Genomic DNA, 17,567 nt, shown 5'->3' with positions numbered 1-17,567 from the left:
TTACATTTCACTCGGAAATGCTTAAAAATACTGAAGTAAAAACGCTCGCAACTTCTGTTTCACTGGACTTTAAAATTGTTCATCATGTTTATATTGTGTTTGATAGCTGTATTGCTTTTGAGTTATTATTACTTAATCAAAACAGTTTGATTGGTATTAGTTGGAATGCCGAATAAAAAAAACATCTGAGTGATCTGTTTTTGCAAATTTATGAACACATTTTTCATGAATTCTTTATTAACAGTGGATCAGTGAATGCGGAGAGGGTTCTAATGTCATATATTAAATGTAAATGAATGGTTCATTATCAGAACACAGCTTTCTAGAGAACAGCAATACTGTACAAACATCATGCAACACAGATTTCCCAACAATCACTGGAAATGTCAAGCATAAGCCAGAGACCCTCGACGCCGCGGTGGGCTTGTGATATCCCATGATCCCCAGGCATTGGCAAGCTTATCAAACTGACGCCTTGCAAACCAGCTCAACCTGAATGAGACCTTGAGCTCTAGATTACACGAGAAGGTCACCAGTAAATAAATGTGTGTGTGTCAGGACTGCATTCATCTGTAACAACACAGCTGTAGAATAACTGAACTTTCTAGTTTCATGTTATTCTATAATATATGTATAATGTTTTTTATATAGAAATCCAAAATGATTCGAGTTTCATTTATAGTTTCCACTGTAAATCCAATATAGGAATGTGATTTAATGTCTTCTGCTGTTGTAATCATCAATTTGCGTGTGTGTGTGTGCGCGCGTGTGTGTGCGTGTGTGTGTACACACCTGTATCCTGATCACACAGTTGTTCACAGGGTTCGGTGGTCCTCTGACCGCAGTAGTCTCTCACCCACTGACTGGAGGTGTTCGTCTGGTAGTACAGGGTCAGTCTGGCTGGATTCAACCAGTTGGAGACGTCCAGATAACTTCCCATACTGACAACAAAACTGCTGCCTGTATTCAAAACAACACCGACAACACACTTCAACTACACAACGTCACACTTTACAACACATTATGAGATCTGTCTCTCTCTCAGTACGCCTTCGCTGGTCAGAGCAAAGCATGCAGAGTTTTACAAAGATTGAGAGTTCAGTTCATTTTCAGTTTCTTCTACTTTACTTCTAAGTAGTGGAGGAGGCTAGAGGAGGGAAAAACAGACATGTGTGTACATTTCACACACATATTGCCTACCTACAACAAAGCTACCTGACTAAAACACACCTGACATACCAACTTGAATTGAGAAATAACACAGCGGTTCGCCCGATGTCCCTATTCAGGTGCAAACTTGTATTGTACGGTTTCAAAAACTCAGACACAGACACAGTAGCTGTTCATTCATTTCGTTGCTGAAACCACTTGTCACTCTAGTGGCCACGCACCTAATGTGCAGAATTTTAAGTCAAACGGTAAATGTGTGTGTGATTGTTTGCAGTGTGTGCGATGGTGAATTATGCAAAGACTGGCAGAACATCCTGGAAACGCAGACTGAGCGTTGATTTATACAGAACTGATGTTAGTTTCTATGATTACAATCTCAAGTATTTTAGCGTCCAAAATTGCATACGTGCTGTTTTAACTGAATTGTATCTACCTATCGACCATTAAAACAGTATTGTATTTGTTGGGGTAGTGTGAATAGATTTCAGACGAACTGCATCCGCCATGTTTTATAGTCATGTGACACGTATGCTCTTTGACCTATGACGTATTAACATCAACCTGTATCTATGCGTCGTTACACACATCATTTATTCACGAGAAATCCATTAATCTGTTCTTAAATTTAAACAGTATACTGCTTTTGAAGTTTTCCGCTATGTTTACTTAAATACATTTTTACATTTGCTCATCTCCCGTGGCATCATGGGATAGAGAAGTGTCCATCTGATGCACACTTACAAATCTAGACAGAAGCAGAGTAGACCATCCGGGTGTTTCTCAAATATTGTTTTGTGCGCACAGAGGTTTCGGACTCATCATCATATATACAGTAGTGTAGGCGATTTCAGACAGGAGGATGAACGTGCTTTCATCACAATACACATGACAGGATGGAAATGAACATTTAATTTCATCTAATTACATAAACAAACATAAAACGACTCTACAAATGAGAAATCATGAAACTAAAACATATTCTGTGTACGACTCCTACAAGATTAACTTTCAGCAGTGACGCAAGTGTATAGAGGGAAACATGCTGAATTCATTGACATGTGTTTTACAAACTTCTCATCGCATTCTTACAGTAAATATATGTGTTGTTATTCTTGTACAGTGTTTCTGTGGTTGCGTTCAGATTTGTTTGTTTAACATCATTTTGTCATATAAGCAGTCAGTGGATGATAACACTGATGCAAGTTTCACTGAACTCACAAACAAATGCTTTAAAAACACAAAACATGATTGTCAACTTAAGATGAGTCAAATTTAACGTGATATAAACAACCAGGAGAGCTAAATGTGTTTTTGCATTACATAACAGCACATTTCAGTGATGCAAAAGAGACATCTGAGCAGATTCAGTTCATCATACAAAAGAAATCTCTGCACAAACAAAAAAAAGCATCTTCTATATCCGACATGTAAATTGTTATAATATTATATATAACAGAGGAGTTTTCTAAGTATACACTGCTATAGAATTGGGTAGAAATAGTTTTTGTATTGTAATTTAAGAATGTAGAATGTACGGAAGTGTTGTGTTTCTCACCATCAGCAATGAAGTGTTCCGGTACATGCAGTGTGATCTTTACAGTTAGAGGACAGGACGTCTGCGTGCCGTACACCACGGCCACCACACACGTGCAGACGGTGATCAGAGTTAATGTGGCTTTACTCATGGGACTCTGAGGACAACCTGTGAGAAGACAGAGAGACAAACACACACGTCATAGATCACCTCACCTCACCACACACCAACTCTCCATCACTTTATTTCTATAAATCCAAAAAGCTTATTCATCCATCACCAAAGTAAATAAAAATAAACTTGCTTTGACAAATCGATTAAGGCGCTTTGTTTCAAATATGGTGACATGCAGGATTTCGTCACCTTGGAATTTAAAAGGTTCTATCAGACATTTTTGTCAAAATTTATTTAATTAAATATTCTTATGAATTCTTATGAAACCTATTTACATATGCCATGTTTGTTTTCTTTTTTGTACATTTTGAGACTTTTTTAAGAAAATTAAAATCTTCAAAATCGAATGATAATTTGGTTCTACACTCAAAAAATTAACTGTCGCAGTGGTTAGCTTTCCTGTAGCTCAGTGGTAAGAGCAAGGTTGTGGGTTTGATCCCAGGGGATTGTAAATACCTATGTATACTGTAGATGTATAGGATAAAGCAATGTAAGTCACTTTGGACAAAAGCGTCTGCTAAATGCCTAAATGTAAATGTAATGTAATGTTAGTTTTACTAAACCCATCTTTGTTCACAGTACATAAAGAGCACAAGTAACTACATTTACATTAGTTAACTATGTTATTTATTCAAAAAAATGTAGTACTGTCGGCTTTACTTAACAAGTGTTTGACCGTTTAACTTAACATTGTAAAACCCAAAAGCCTATAATACTGGACCTATTGTTGAGCTTACTTAACATTAACAAGTTAATTCAACACTTCTCGACTTCTTGAGGGGGATTTTCAGTTCCCAGCATGCTTTGCGTCAGACTGAATTTAGGCAGTACTTTCGAAAGGTAGTGTTATTTTAAGTGTTTTTCAGTAAAGATAAAGACCTGATGTTCATTTATCTTTGAGGTTTAAAAGAGTTTGTTGTATTTTTGAGTTTTAGGGTGACCATTGTTTAGAAGAGTGTTACATGTGCTCAGGGGCATGTTTACCATTTTCTACATTGTCTAACATTTTTGTTTGAATAACACAGCAGTATTGAGAACATGGAATTATTGAGACATATATAAATACAAATATAAACTGAAATTTATTTTACGTTGAACCACATAGCACAAAATTCTCCACAGTTTTATTCAGAATAATACAGAATGCTTTAAGCTACAGTATAAGAAAGTAAAAGCTGCAAAATTCTTCCTTTCATGCTTCTTTTAATAGCATTGTAGCAATAGCTATATTCGTAAAATTAATATTAGATTTATTTTCTTTTGCTTTCTTTCGTTTTGAGCACCGCTTTGATACATGCGCTTCATTGCATATATCTAAATGTGTCTAAATCAAACGTCAACCCTATGCATCTGCGTGGTGGTTAACTACGCTACTGCATGTGCTAAGGCTGTAAGAGGTTAAAGCACGCACATGATGTCTTTCACATCATTCAATGAGCATTAACTGTGCTAATGCCAGTACTGAGTAGTAGTAGTAAGTCTGTGTATAATTTATGTATGACGACAAAAATTACCATTGAGAAGGATAAATATTGAGTTAAATGAACTTAAAATTACTGGTGCAATACAATTTGAGTATATAAGGTTCTATCTGCGAGCCAATCAGCACTTAGAATGCACTCAGGAGGACCAATCAAGATCAGCTTTGTTTGTCGACAGAGACATTGGGAAACATATGAGGAAACAACGCAACGTAAAACAATGTTTAAAAGAAACCTCATGGTTGACTGTTTTATTTAAACTGTTGTCAAGGAGAGCAGCTTTTTTCTGCTTGGTTTTAGGTGTTGTTGAGGAGTTTATTTTTATATTTATTCACACAACACTAACCAGCATCGATATCTTTCTAATTCCTGTGTTTAAACAGACTCATATAATGATATGAATGCCTTACATTTACAATATTAAGCCCTAAAATCCAAATAGTCATCGATGACGACAGTTTTAATTACAAATATAAATATGATCAAGTTATTTCAGCCATTTAGGGTCTCTATCGTTTTATCTATGAAAGAGGTTTGTTCCCCATATCATATTTGCTATATGAAGTGCAAATACTTAATAGCAGATACCTTAGTAAACCTTATTATTCCAAGTCGACCAAAGCATTTAAATTTTTGGCGAGAACTGTTCTTTTAAAATGGTGCTGAAAAATCCATCAGAAAGCTTTTAGTTTACTTCTAATTCATAAATATTTCACATATATTCCAACATTAGTTCATAATAATGATGTCATTATATTTATGTCATTAATGCAGAGCTGATCCAACGCAAGTTGCGTAGGGCCCCTGCACCACTAGGCGGCCCCCTCGAGTATTGAATAAAAAACAGTATTGGTTTCAACTTCACAGGAATAATTTGGAAATGTTCTTTTTAAAACGTAATATATTTAATTACTGTTACATGGATAAATATGCGTCTTTAAAAAATTTAAGAAAAAAAAGAAAACAGCAACAGCACAGAGCAAAAGAACAAAAAAGCATTTGTTTTTGTACTATTCTAGTCTTATTTAATTTCCCAAAAATACGCAATGAATTACAAAACATTTCTCCAGTACAGATTTACAAATGGAGTAGCCTACACATTTAGAGAATTATTGATGTGTTTTCGCATGCGTAACTTTCTTGAGTAAACTGTATTTATCTTGCTTTACTTTTGTTAGTAAATAACTCATTGGGTAGTAAAAACACAGCGTTTTACATGTTATAGTTTTTTTGACAGCCAGATGGTTCCAGTCTAGTCAGCATTAGGAGAATCAAACATTTAATTTATTTAATAATTTACTTAATTGTTTAAGTATAATTTTTTTTGTCTTTCAGTCTTCATTCGTTTAATTGTGTTATTTTTTTTTTTTTTTTTTTTCACAAGCTTGCTGAAGGCCCACAGACGTCCAGGATCGGCACTGCATCAAAGAGACTGTAAAGTTTGTAAATTTGAAATCTGTTCATAATTTCCATTCAGTCTTTTCTCTTCTCAGCTGAAACATTTTACCCTGAATCTGAATCCCTGCCGTTTTAATCACACCTTTCCCTAATAGAGGAATTTCATTAAAGAGAAAAAACGGATCCGTCCGGCATTGAAAAAAAGCACACGTGACTGAGAATTGTGTTCTTAATTCTTATAGAAAACTCGGTCTGTCTGAGAGACGGCGGGTGGATTTCAGTGACGATGGGAGAATGAGAAGCGTTTTATACATGTCCTCCAACACAACCCCTGATGTGTTCTGAAGACTGCTCGACAATAAAATGAATCCTGATGTCCAGTGTTGAAGAAACGCGGCTGTGCGGAGTTTATTCTGATGGATCTGATTTATGTTGAATATAAAGAATAGTTCAGCATCCAGCGAGAATGATTCATCTGAGAGACAGAGGTTAAACTAAAGCCTCTGTGTGCTAAACTATCCACATCCAGATGAGAAATGCTTTTCTCATGACGGTCTTCACAAACCTCTGACCTCTTTCTTCTATTCTTCATTAAGTGGTCCTTGTTAAGACATTCCAAACAGAACATATCTCCTATCATTATTCAACATGACTTAGATAACCGTGTTTAGATAAAGTCTAAAAATAAAGTGGAGAGTGTTGTCTTGGAAACTGTGATAAGATACACCCGCTGAAGTGTTAGAGATGCTCTGGCGGGTGAAGAGGAGGAAGTCGAACTTAAGGAGATTTTTAAGAGGCTGAGATGCTCACAGCAGATGCTTGTATTTGTTGTTGTTGTTGTTATTGGTGCTGATGGAGAAACAAACACATCATCTCCTCTCAGAGGTCACACCTGTGCAACATTCACACAATCTCACGTTTCTTTTGGAACAATCTGTTCCATCATCCCGTCTACAGCGCACACATCCCGACGGGGAGGACAGGAGATATTTACCAAACCATACTACGGATGCCAGCCAAGTAGACTTGAAACAGACGGACGAGTGAAAAATGAATTCACACACAGGTGCAGAAAATAAAAACCTTGTGATGCCAAATAAACAGACGCGGAGGTCAACACAAACTCAACACGCACGCTAACACCAATCTGAAACTCTAAACGTGTCCTTATGATTTACATCCCATGTTGAGAATATTGATTCTGGAAAGATTTTCTCACGAGACCTGAGATTTTTTACAATATAAACGTTACTGTTTATGCAACTATAATATGAATACCTCAAACATATTGCGCTGGCATCAGTTAAAAAAATAATTCACTTATTGCCTTGTCTGTTGCTTTCAGGAATATGAATCCTTGTTTCAAGAGAATTCGTAACTATTTTACGAGGTGGCTTATTCGTAATTTTTTAGATCGTACGATTTAGCCACATCGTAAAATAGTTTGTTTTTTGTCGTGAGATTGTGTTGGAACATCAGCACATATGAGTTCTTGATGAAGCTTAGCAGAGCGTCACACTTGTGTGAAGTTGATTTAGTCGCTGTGATTTTCTCACCTGAACTCCTCAACAAATCAACCCAACACAATCTCTCTCTTCGTCTGGATTCTGTCATGATGAAATCCTGACGGCAGTTCCAGCGCTCGGCCTACAGGAATCAGTGAAGACTTTTCTTCTGTATGGATTCTCCTGTCTCTCGCGGGTCAGATGTGAGCCTATCCTCAACTTCAGCCTTTCAAAACTCTGCATATTTCATTAGACCGGTATGTGTTTTGATCTATGGTTTTTAATATATAAATTGCTATCAGATTTTTTTCGCTGCCTAACTTGAATAATGCATTTAGTGCATCCCGACTTAAACACACTAATATTAGAGGGAGATTGTTATTACTCTACAATACATGCACCAAACTAAAGTGCACAGGGAAAAATCAGGCTTGTTCCATTATACTCATTTTTTTAACTCATTATAAACATGTAAAAACATCAGTATTGTGTTGTTAAAACTTGAACCTGAACTTGTGCAAACATTGCATACTTTTACCTGTTTGTCCCGCTTTAATTATCTGCAAATAATATGCAATATTTTCAATTGGAATTTGGGAGAAATGTTGTCACTAGCTCAGAGAATGAAACAGAACTCACCATTTTACTTAAACATATGTCTAAAATAGTAACTATTTTTCTCTTAATTTTTCCATGACTGTTAAGCCGCAGAAAAAACTGAGGAAAAACTTTTTATAATTTAGTTTCATTCTGTGAACTTCTAAAAATGTTTCTACTAAATTGGAACTAAAAATATTGTTTCTATTTTCAGAAAATGAGAACTGGAGAAACTAACAGATATATTGCAAAGAAAACAAGTTCAGTGTAATTGTTAAGCAACACAACAGTCCTATTTCTACTTTCAAATGATTCTTTATATGATAACCTTGATTTTGATCACAGTTTTCATGTGTCTTGTCATGTTGGATGACTTTGTCACTCCTGTGGTTTGATCTTGCTGAAATTCAACACACACTGGACTAAAATGACCACAAAAAATTTAGAAAGTATGACGTCTTAAAATGCCTCACTATATAAAAAAAAATCTGCCTTGTTTCAACCCCCGGTTGAGTCATATATGAATAAACCCGACATAAACTTTCCATCCAGAAGGTTTTGAAACAGAACTGTAGTTTAAGTGATTTCCAGGTTGTGTCATTAAAGTCACGATGTGAGAAGAGAAAAGCGCTGTGCGCTGTGCGGTTTGTGTTTTGTGAGGTATTATAAATTCCCAACGGGCCGCTGTGATGGATTACTGTGACTGCAGGCCTCTGATGTTACACGCTGAGCTAATCATCTTTACCTGCAGTTGTTTGTCTCTCAACCCTGATACAAGAACAACAGGACATGACTGATGTGTCCTCCTCTGTTTCCAGCCCAACGTGTTGTGACGTTTGCTTTCACGTGTGGGACTCCGCCTTTTTATGTGTGCTTTCTTTGAAGCGTTTCGCAGCTTTTAAAGAAGTCTTGTAAACAAAGACAGCAGCACATTTGGCCACGTTTGGTCACTGTGGATTCGATTTTCTGGATCGTCATTTCAGAAAACAAACATTCTTCTTTGTGTGTAAAAAAGTGAAGCGAGATTTGCACAGCAACGACCCACAGCCTGTGATGAATAACACACGCGCACACACACACACACAAACACACACACTGAGCGGTAATGAGAAAAAGCAAGACTTTGGGCACACGCTGAATAAAGACCCTGATGTGTTCAAAGCCAAATCCACATCATATCCATTGAGTTAACCTCTTTGACTCTGTACCTTTTGGTGTGACTGTACCCGTGTTACCCGCTCGCTAAAGACCTTAGCTTTTGTTCCTCAGGCCTGAAACTGCTCCAGCTCATTTACTTATTAAAGAAAAGAGTCAAATCTGTTCTCAATAAAAGCCAGATGGGAAGACAAACTCCACACAGATCTATCATAATGGTCAAACTATACCTGTGAGAGAGAAAGCTGAATATAATAAATGTTATAGAAATATACAGGACGAGGTTTGGACTGAGACTCTTTTATTCCTGTGAACTGAACAACCAGAAGTCAAATCAACTCAACTTTATTTATATCACGCTTTACATAGGTATTTGCAATCCCCAGGGATTTGTTAACGCAATGCTCTTACCACTGAGCTACAGGAAAGCCTTTCAATTTTTTGACAATTTTCATTGTTACATAGCAGCTGTACATGAAACATACTGACTATAAGCAGAACATCAAACTTATAAAAGTAAAAACAAAGAAGGGGAAAACACAGAAAACAGACACACACAGAAGATAGTTCAGCTTTACTAAGTATAAATATCTAGCGAGACGCTCTGTTGGACCTTGTTGTAAATACAGAACAATCATGTCGTCATTTGTTGTGTGATTGGTTGTAATTGGTTTTGAGTAAATAACGTCACATTAAGTGAAAAATGAGTTTTATCAGCCCTGTTTCACTTCTGACTCTAAATGATTCAGTGCATAACAGAAATAAAGCGTTCCTTAAAATCATGTAAAGAAAGTAAATGGACCCTTTATACACCCCAGGAGACGAGTAACTTCTGCAGCGATGCTTGTGTTGGCAGCATGTGTCCAGCTCAACTAGTCAACCCTGTTACCAAAGTTATTATGAAACATATACATCAAACAAATATGTTTTCTTTATGGACAGTTTGAGATTATAAATAACTATAAAACAGACTAGGAAGGCAGTTTTTTTTTTATTGAGCAGTTTCATTTTGAGGAGGAAACCAGCAAACTGCGACTGAGACATGTTACTCGGTTTAAAAACAAACCTGTTTGTACCGGATTCATTAAAAGTGTTTTCAGCTGGTACTCTTGTGTCAGTCTGAATGTGTAAAGTGTGTGTGTGACTATGCTCTTAGTACCTTTGCTCCGCCGTCTGCCTCTGTGTTCAGTGTAGAACTTCATCTGTGTGTCATCATCCATCTCGGATCCAGAATCTCCCTGACGGCCAAACACGCCTGGAGCTGTAGACAGACAGAGAGAGAGAGAGAGAGAGAGAGAGACTCTGTAAAGCTCAGATCTAACCCAAAACCTTCACTTCATGTGTCTCTGATGACTCCAATGATGATTCAGACTACAAATAAAGGTCAGTGATGTTTGTCAGTGCTAAACCTGCCGTCACATACTGTATCTAGATTCTGCTGTGGATGGTTGTCAGGGTGTTGCTATTCATGTCGCTGTGCAGTTTCTGTGATGTTTGGGGTGATTGTTTGACAGTTGCCCACTGGCCAAAGCAAAAAGAGTCAAAGGAAAGTCTCTGTCATATGTAACCATGGACAACAAAACCACACTTATGGGTCAATTTTTGAAATCAATATTTTTACATCTTTTGAATGCTGAATAATTAAGTTTTCTATTGATGTATGAGTTGTCAGGATATGATGATATCTGGTGGAGATATGACTGTTTAAATCTCTGGAATCTGAGGGCGCAAAAGAATCAAAATATTGAGAAAATATAGATGTTAGTAAGAGGCATTGTTAATGGTCATCCACTCACAAAAATAAAGTTTTGATATATTTACAGTAGGAAATTTACTAAATATCTTCATGGAACATGATCTTTACTTCATATCGTAATGATTTTGGGCATAAAGAAAAATCTATAATTTTGACCCATACAATGTATTTTTGTCTTTTACTAAACTTTTCCCTGCTACTTAAGACTGGTTTTGTTATCCAGGGTCACATATCAGTATATGAATAAATTTGCTTTCCATTGATGTGTGGTTTGTTAGGATAGGACAACTATTTATTACTCTGGAATCTTAGGGTGCAAAAAATCTAAATATTGAGAAAATAGTCACCATGTAGTGCAAGTTGCGATAGACTTCTTTTCCGTATCGTGACGAATATCCGAATGAAACGGCTTCTGACATTTGAAAAACTGTAGGGAGGGGCTTTTTGATTGGTTTGTTGTAAGTTGGGTCTGGAGGGGAGGGCTAAAAATGCCTGGCCATTGGACAGTCAGTAATATTCTTCTTTTGTTCCTGACCTCATGAGATGAAGAGTTGTTGTTTAGAAGGGGAGGAGTTCTACATTTTTCGATTAAAGATTACAAGTGCAGATGAAATTTGATAAAACAATCATTTATAGTAATCACTGCGTCAAACACTTGGAATTTTCCTGTTTGATTTCATTGTGACTTTAAATTTTCCATCAGATGCGCTGTAGAGGGCGGTTGCTAAGAAGAAACAGGTTAGTTTTAATGCTCTATATTGGTTTACCACTGCATTGACGCTGTGGAGAGTAGAAGAACCTGAAAGCTGAAATTCTAAACTTTACATAAATACAAACTTCAGTGGGTAATTCTAAAAGAGCGGGCAGCAGTGAGGGATGTTTGTAAGTGTGCTTCTGCCCATTTTTGTTTGCCATTTTGCTGCATCTACTCACAAAAATAAAGTTTTGATACAAAACATCTTCATGAAACATCATCTTCAATAAATATCCTAAAGATTTTTACAATAAAACAAACATCTATAATATTGACACACAATGTTTTGTTTGCTCTTGCCACAAACATTCCTTTGTGATATAAAACAGTTTTTAGGTCCAGGGTCACATATTCTGCTCTTGAATTAAAACAAATGAGAAAACTAATGGCATTGTCCGAGTGGATAGCCTCGATCCCAGTGCCATCTCTCTGCCCCCTACATACCAATCTATACCGGCCTCTTCAACAGAGTCATAAACGAAAGGAATGAAAGTGGTGTACTGATGGTGAGCTCCAACAGCACAGCACCGCCTGCCAAACAACACCAATAAACATTACAGCTACTACAAAACAACAGAACATCGAGATTTCTAGGATTTTCACAAGCCAAGAGCGTTTTCCCAGAGACTTTCTCAGTCATTATCACGGCTGACAGTTTCTAAAGCAGATCTTCATTATTCATCCGTCCTTAAAGCAGCCCGTGTCATCCATAAAGCAGCATGATGTGACAGATATAGAGACAGTCAGTATATCTCATCACACTAACAGCTCACTCTTCCGAACACATGCCATCTGGACTCTTACAGCGCTGGACATTACACGCGTACACGTGTAACAGGTCTAATGTGACAAACACAGACATCATTAGCTGTGGATTTGTGTTTGAGACGACAGGAGCCTGACGGTCGGCATTAGATCTTCACATCTGGAACGGTTTTAGGAAGAAAAAGAGAACGCGGAGCATTGTGTGATGTGTCTGAAAGACTCTGAGCAGACAGGGGTTTGATAAATATGTGTATTAAGGGTACAACGGGGCGAAAGACACACCTATATCATGTATGATTGCAGAAGAAAAAAAAAATGGAGCAACATATAAAGCGTTTGGTTCCAAATTATAAAACTCATGACATTTTCGAAAATCATCTTTTTTTATTGTGCATTCCATTTGATATCAATCAAACTGCAGTTGTTTTTTAATTTAAGCCATAATAACTAAACCAAATAAAGCTAACTAACGCAACAAAAACATGATAACATAATAAAAAACATGATTTTTTAAGAGACTTTGAACATCTAATTTTGGAACCAAACTCCTCATATTTTGTGTGAATATAAATCATAAGTGGTTAGCTTTGTTTAATAATATTATAAATGTATACATACGGGGTAAAAGCACACAGTATTGATTTAAATATGATCATGAAATAATCATAAACATAATAGGATTTTAATAATGTTTAAGTAAACACTTGTTCAAAACAATCACTTTGGCAAAGTTTATACTATTTTTGGTTTATTTGGATAAATAAAATAATTTATTTTTGTCCAATAAGTATACTGTAATTAAAATAAGTTAATATCACAATATATAAAAAACAGAAACAAAATCATTTTGCAAAAGGAAAGATTTTGAAAGCATTGGAGATCTCATAATAATCGAATTTAGATTTACAGTAGTAACAATACATTTTATTTTATGATATTATATGATTAATATAATCTTTTCATTATAAACATGGTGATTATCTCTGAGGTGGAAACCCAACCTAAAATATATTTACCATCTGAATCTACCCATGTCATGTCATCAAATGGAAACGTCAGCCAGCTGTTTATTTTCGTGTTCATTTAGTGTGCCTTTAGCCCCCAAATACCATATTTTGACATATTCTTCTGTTATTGAAAAATTGTTGCTTTAATGAACTCGAACAAAACTGAAAATCATTAACAAGACCTTTATATCAAAAAATATTGAGTAATTCTAGTGATTCGCATGTACTGCTTAAAACTACAACATTTTGAAAAACATCAAATAATAGATCAGATTAGCGTCAGCATTTTGCCCCGTTGTACCCTACACATTTCAGATCAGTCACATGGAAACTTTACTAAACAAATAAATATCCTGAAAAATATAATGTAATATATTAAAATAATACCGGAATCAAGTTCTTATATTTTTCAATATATCTTCACTGTCCATACTCTGATGAGGGGACAAAACGCTGTGCTTTTTAAATGATTACATACTTTGTTGTACAATTTTACAAACAATTTTTACAAACATTTTATTAGTTAGATATTTGCAAAATCTAATGGCAATCATAAAGGGTGACAAATAAAAATGATTTATGACAAAAAAATACAAATCACTAACTATGGAGATACAAGGTTTCACAATGACATCAGCGATATGAAATGAGGCAATTCCTTATGATTAACTCAATATACTGTAATATTGTAATTGATTAACGTGATAATTGATTACTGTTTTATTCTAGATATTTTTTATATTTGTTACATGATTTGATATATTAACAGTCAATGTTTTATAAAATATATTTTTGTGTGTATGTTTTACTATGTTATGAGCCCAACAGAGCCATCTTGAGAACTATCCTCTTTCTGTGATGTCATTGGGATTTATCTCCTCCCACTTGCTTTCCATTTATTCCTCATAACTAACAAACTCAAAGTAGTCTTTTGTCAGCCAACCAGCAAAAAAAAACGTGTGCTCCGAAAGGTACTCATTTTGCACTTAAAAACATTACTTTAAGGTTAAAGTTTGACTCCGCTGACACATAAATCACTTCCATAGACTCCTGAAACACGTTTCACATTAATCCAGTGCATTCACGTCCATGCTTGACAAATTATGTCTGATCATTTAAAACAAATGAGAACGCTTCACCTCACAGAAACTTCATACATTTGAAAAGCTATTCGGGCGCCTGTTTTATCAATTATGTTTTACATTTGACTAAATGACTAGATGTTTTACTCTAATCCACACAAACAAGCTTCGAGCTTCGTTTCACCCCAAAACGCAGAACCATGTCCCGTGGATGTTATTCTGCTCTCCATGTTTTTCCCTGTAACGTGGATGTACCTCGCCCTGTTGGATTTTTTCTTTCAATGTTGGATTATATGATTTTTGTTGCTGACCCTTCCTTTTCATTTAACTTCTATGTGGCATCGTCTATCTTTCGTGAACTGTAAAAAAAGCATCAAATAAATATAAAGAATTACATTAATTACGAAGACTATTTGTCTCAACTCATCCGTCACCTTGGATGGATTTTTCCTAGAAATACACAACAAATATTCATCAAAAAAACAAGGCGGCGGTCACCTCTACAGATGTTTAACAGTACAGTATAACACCAGGACATCGATGTGTCATCCACCGATAAATCAGATTTTACTCTCATTATTTATAAATAATCTACAGAATCCTATGTTCACAGACACTTGATGGCCGATGATTGTGTATTTGGGACTGTACTTTGCATTTCTGGATCCAAATATTTTCAATAAAACACGTCTCAAGGACTAAGAACACAGTCACATGCTAATAAAGAGGGAACTGGAGCGGCAAAACCCAATTACCAGCTGAATCAAAGCTGACCTGAGAGACGATGCCGGCTGGATCCATGGTGAAACTCTACAGAACTGCGAACACAAGATCAAAGCTATTGTGTGTGATGCTGAAGAGAAGAGACGGATGAGGAAACAGAAAGGAGCATGAAGAAAGATTGGTTCAATCAGAAAGGTCATTCCCTAAGAGCTTAATGTAAATGAAGAGCGAGAGAACGCCTCTTTCTCTCGTCTTTCTCACTCCACGACTTCTCTCGTCTATTCCGCAAATAAATCCTGTTCGGGAAAACAAAATTAGCACTATGATGAAATGCCTTGTGAAGTTTCACTTTCGTGCGCTTATCGAGCGTGTGAAATTAAAGAGCCGGCGCGCTTGATTGTGTCGCAAGTGCATTGTGGGAGTGCACACTTCACAGAGCTTTATACAGTGAAGCACTTGAAGAGATTTTCTCCAAACGGCTGTATAGAGTGATCACACAGCAGGTCTGATGCGTGATAAACTACACGGAGAAAGATGACGTTCAGTGAGACGTTAGGTAGAAGAAAAAAAACACTTCACATCAACGCTACCTTCATTTCAGTCTGTGCAACACAACACCCAATTGGCCAATGGATTCTATTGTTTTTACCTTTTTACGTGCATTCTGCACCTTTTAAGCTTTTTCTGATACTGTGTCTGTCCCGGATTTAAATCTGCAGGGCTTTGGTTTTTTCCAGTCAGGAGCCCCAGTGACCCGCTCTATAATCCAGCCCTCTTCTGTCCTGAGTGTAAATTAGTTTATTTTTATGAAGAAAATGAACAGAAGAGTACTTTTTGTTCTGTACTGCATGCCGAGTTAGAAAACAATCAGAAACGATGAGGTCTAGCAGAAACATGTTACTATGGCGATGGTCAGAGTGGAGATGGAATCTAGCCTGCAACACATCCAGATTGATTTACTCCAAATAAAACATAGATATACGTGTGATATAAATCGTATGGGGTGTTTGTAGTAGACGTGCTGTTGAAATTCACGCTTTACTTTTCATTCAAAGGCTTTCTTTAAGTTTTCATGACTTTCTCTTTTAACATTTTCTTTTTTTGAAAATACTATTTGCTTAGATTTTCCGCAGTCATATGATTCCTGAAAGAGGAATTGTGCTTTAAACACAATAAAGGCACTTTTCTCTCTGGAGTCTTTTGATTTTGGTCTCTTCCAGACGTATATGAGCGACCGACAAAGACTTGAATTGTTTGATTGTGATCCGTACGAAGGGAAATGACACAGACAGTGAACACAAGACGTCTTCTGTTAGGAGAGGCTCAAGTCTTGAGAGTGACGTTGCCTTCAGAAGCGCTGAACTGAACGTTCTCTGCTGATGTCAAAACTCAAGCATTTTCTTACTTGTCACTAAAACGTTCCTCATGGACCACTGTTATAAACTCACTCTAATATTTATGGTACGCATTTGCTGTGACATCGTTCTGATAAGCTTCTGAAATGTCCAGAATGTTTTTCCCATCCAGAGTTGCAAACTTTTTTGGCAAAGATCTTGTATTGATGATGGGAGAGTCAGACCATTGCTCAAAGTCTTCTCCAGCACATCCCAAAGATTCTCAATGGGGTTACAGTGTGGACTCTGTGGTGGCCAATCCATGTGTGAAAATGATGTCTCATGCTCCCTGAACCACTCTTTCACAATTTGAGCCTGATGAATCCTGGCATTGTCATCTTGGAATATGCCCGTGCCATCCGGGAAGAAAAAACTAATCCGTCCTAGTGTAGCTGAAAGGAAACATTTTAATTGGTTTGTGGTAGATTAAGAATTTAAACACCATGGATTTTTCTTTTTCTAAAAGCTCTATACTGTAAATGTACAGTTCAAAATAAAAAACAATAAACTTGGGACATCACACCCATGACTCCACAAATCTAGCCAGTAAATGACCACCACCAACCTCAAAAACACAAACACCCAAATTATAAACAGTTTACCAAAGATAAAGAAAAAAGATAATTTGATCAACATTCTATTTCTTTGATAACAAAGTACAGAACACTCGAAGGAAGGTGACAGTTTCTGCTCTGACAGATGACTGTGAGATTAGGGTGTTTTGTAGAGACACAGTAGAGTTTTGTTTGTGTACTTTTGTATGCTGGAGTTGTAATTTTCCCAGTGTTCCACAGCGGTTGAGATCCAGACCCTGGCAGCTGTAGGCATTGATTCTTGGCAGGCGACGGCTCAGAAACTCAAACACGCCACTGAAAGACCCGGTCAGCAGTGATTTGAGCTGAAATGACTTCTATTGTCCCTGAACACCCAGAGCCATATTTAACAAATTAAAGTGAATAATTTGATCACTGCCCTGGATGTTGATAGAGTGGGGTTGTCATGTGAAAGACCATAATATTGTGTCAGCTATAAAGCATTTTACTTAAAAAATGTGTATATATAATCTATATAT

General features: G+C 36.5%; 1 protein-coding gene across 1 annotated transcript in view; it reads right to left on the bottom strand.

The window, feature by feature from the left end:
- LOC130418786 (astrotactin-2-like) overlaps positions 1-17,567 on the bottom strand; it is a 238,938-nt gene that overhangs the window by 112,769 nt on the left and 108,602 nt on the right. Inside the window, exons 5-7 of the mRNA XM_056744877.1 lie at positions 10,174-10,275; positions 2,726-2,872; positions 793-960 (exon numbers count right to left, since the gene is read on the bottom strand). Coding sequence (XP_056600855.1) covers positions 793-960; positions 2,726-2,872; positions 10,174-10,275 — 417 coding nt within the window. The remainder of the gene's footprint in view (positions 1-792; positions 961-2,725; positions 2,873-10,173; positions 10,276-17,567) is intronic.

The sequence above is a fragment of the Triplophysa dalaica genome, chromosome 4, assembly GCF_015846415.1.
Source record: "Triplophysa dalaica isolate WHDGS20190420 chromosome 4, ASM1584641v1, whole genome shotgun sequence".
Lineage (NCBI taxonomy): Eukaryota > Metazoa > Chordata > Actinopteri > Cypriniformes > Nemacheilidae > Triplophysa > Triplophysa dalaica.
This window is presented reverse-complemented; position numbering and strand designations above follow the sequence as displayed.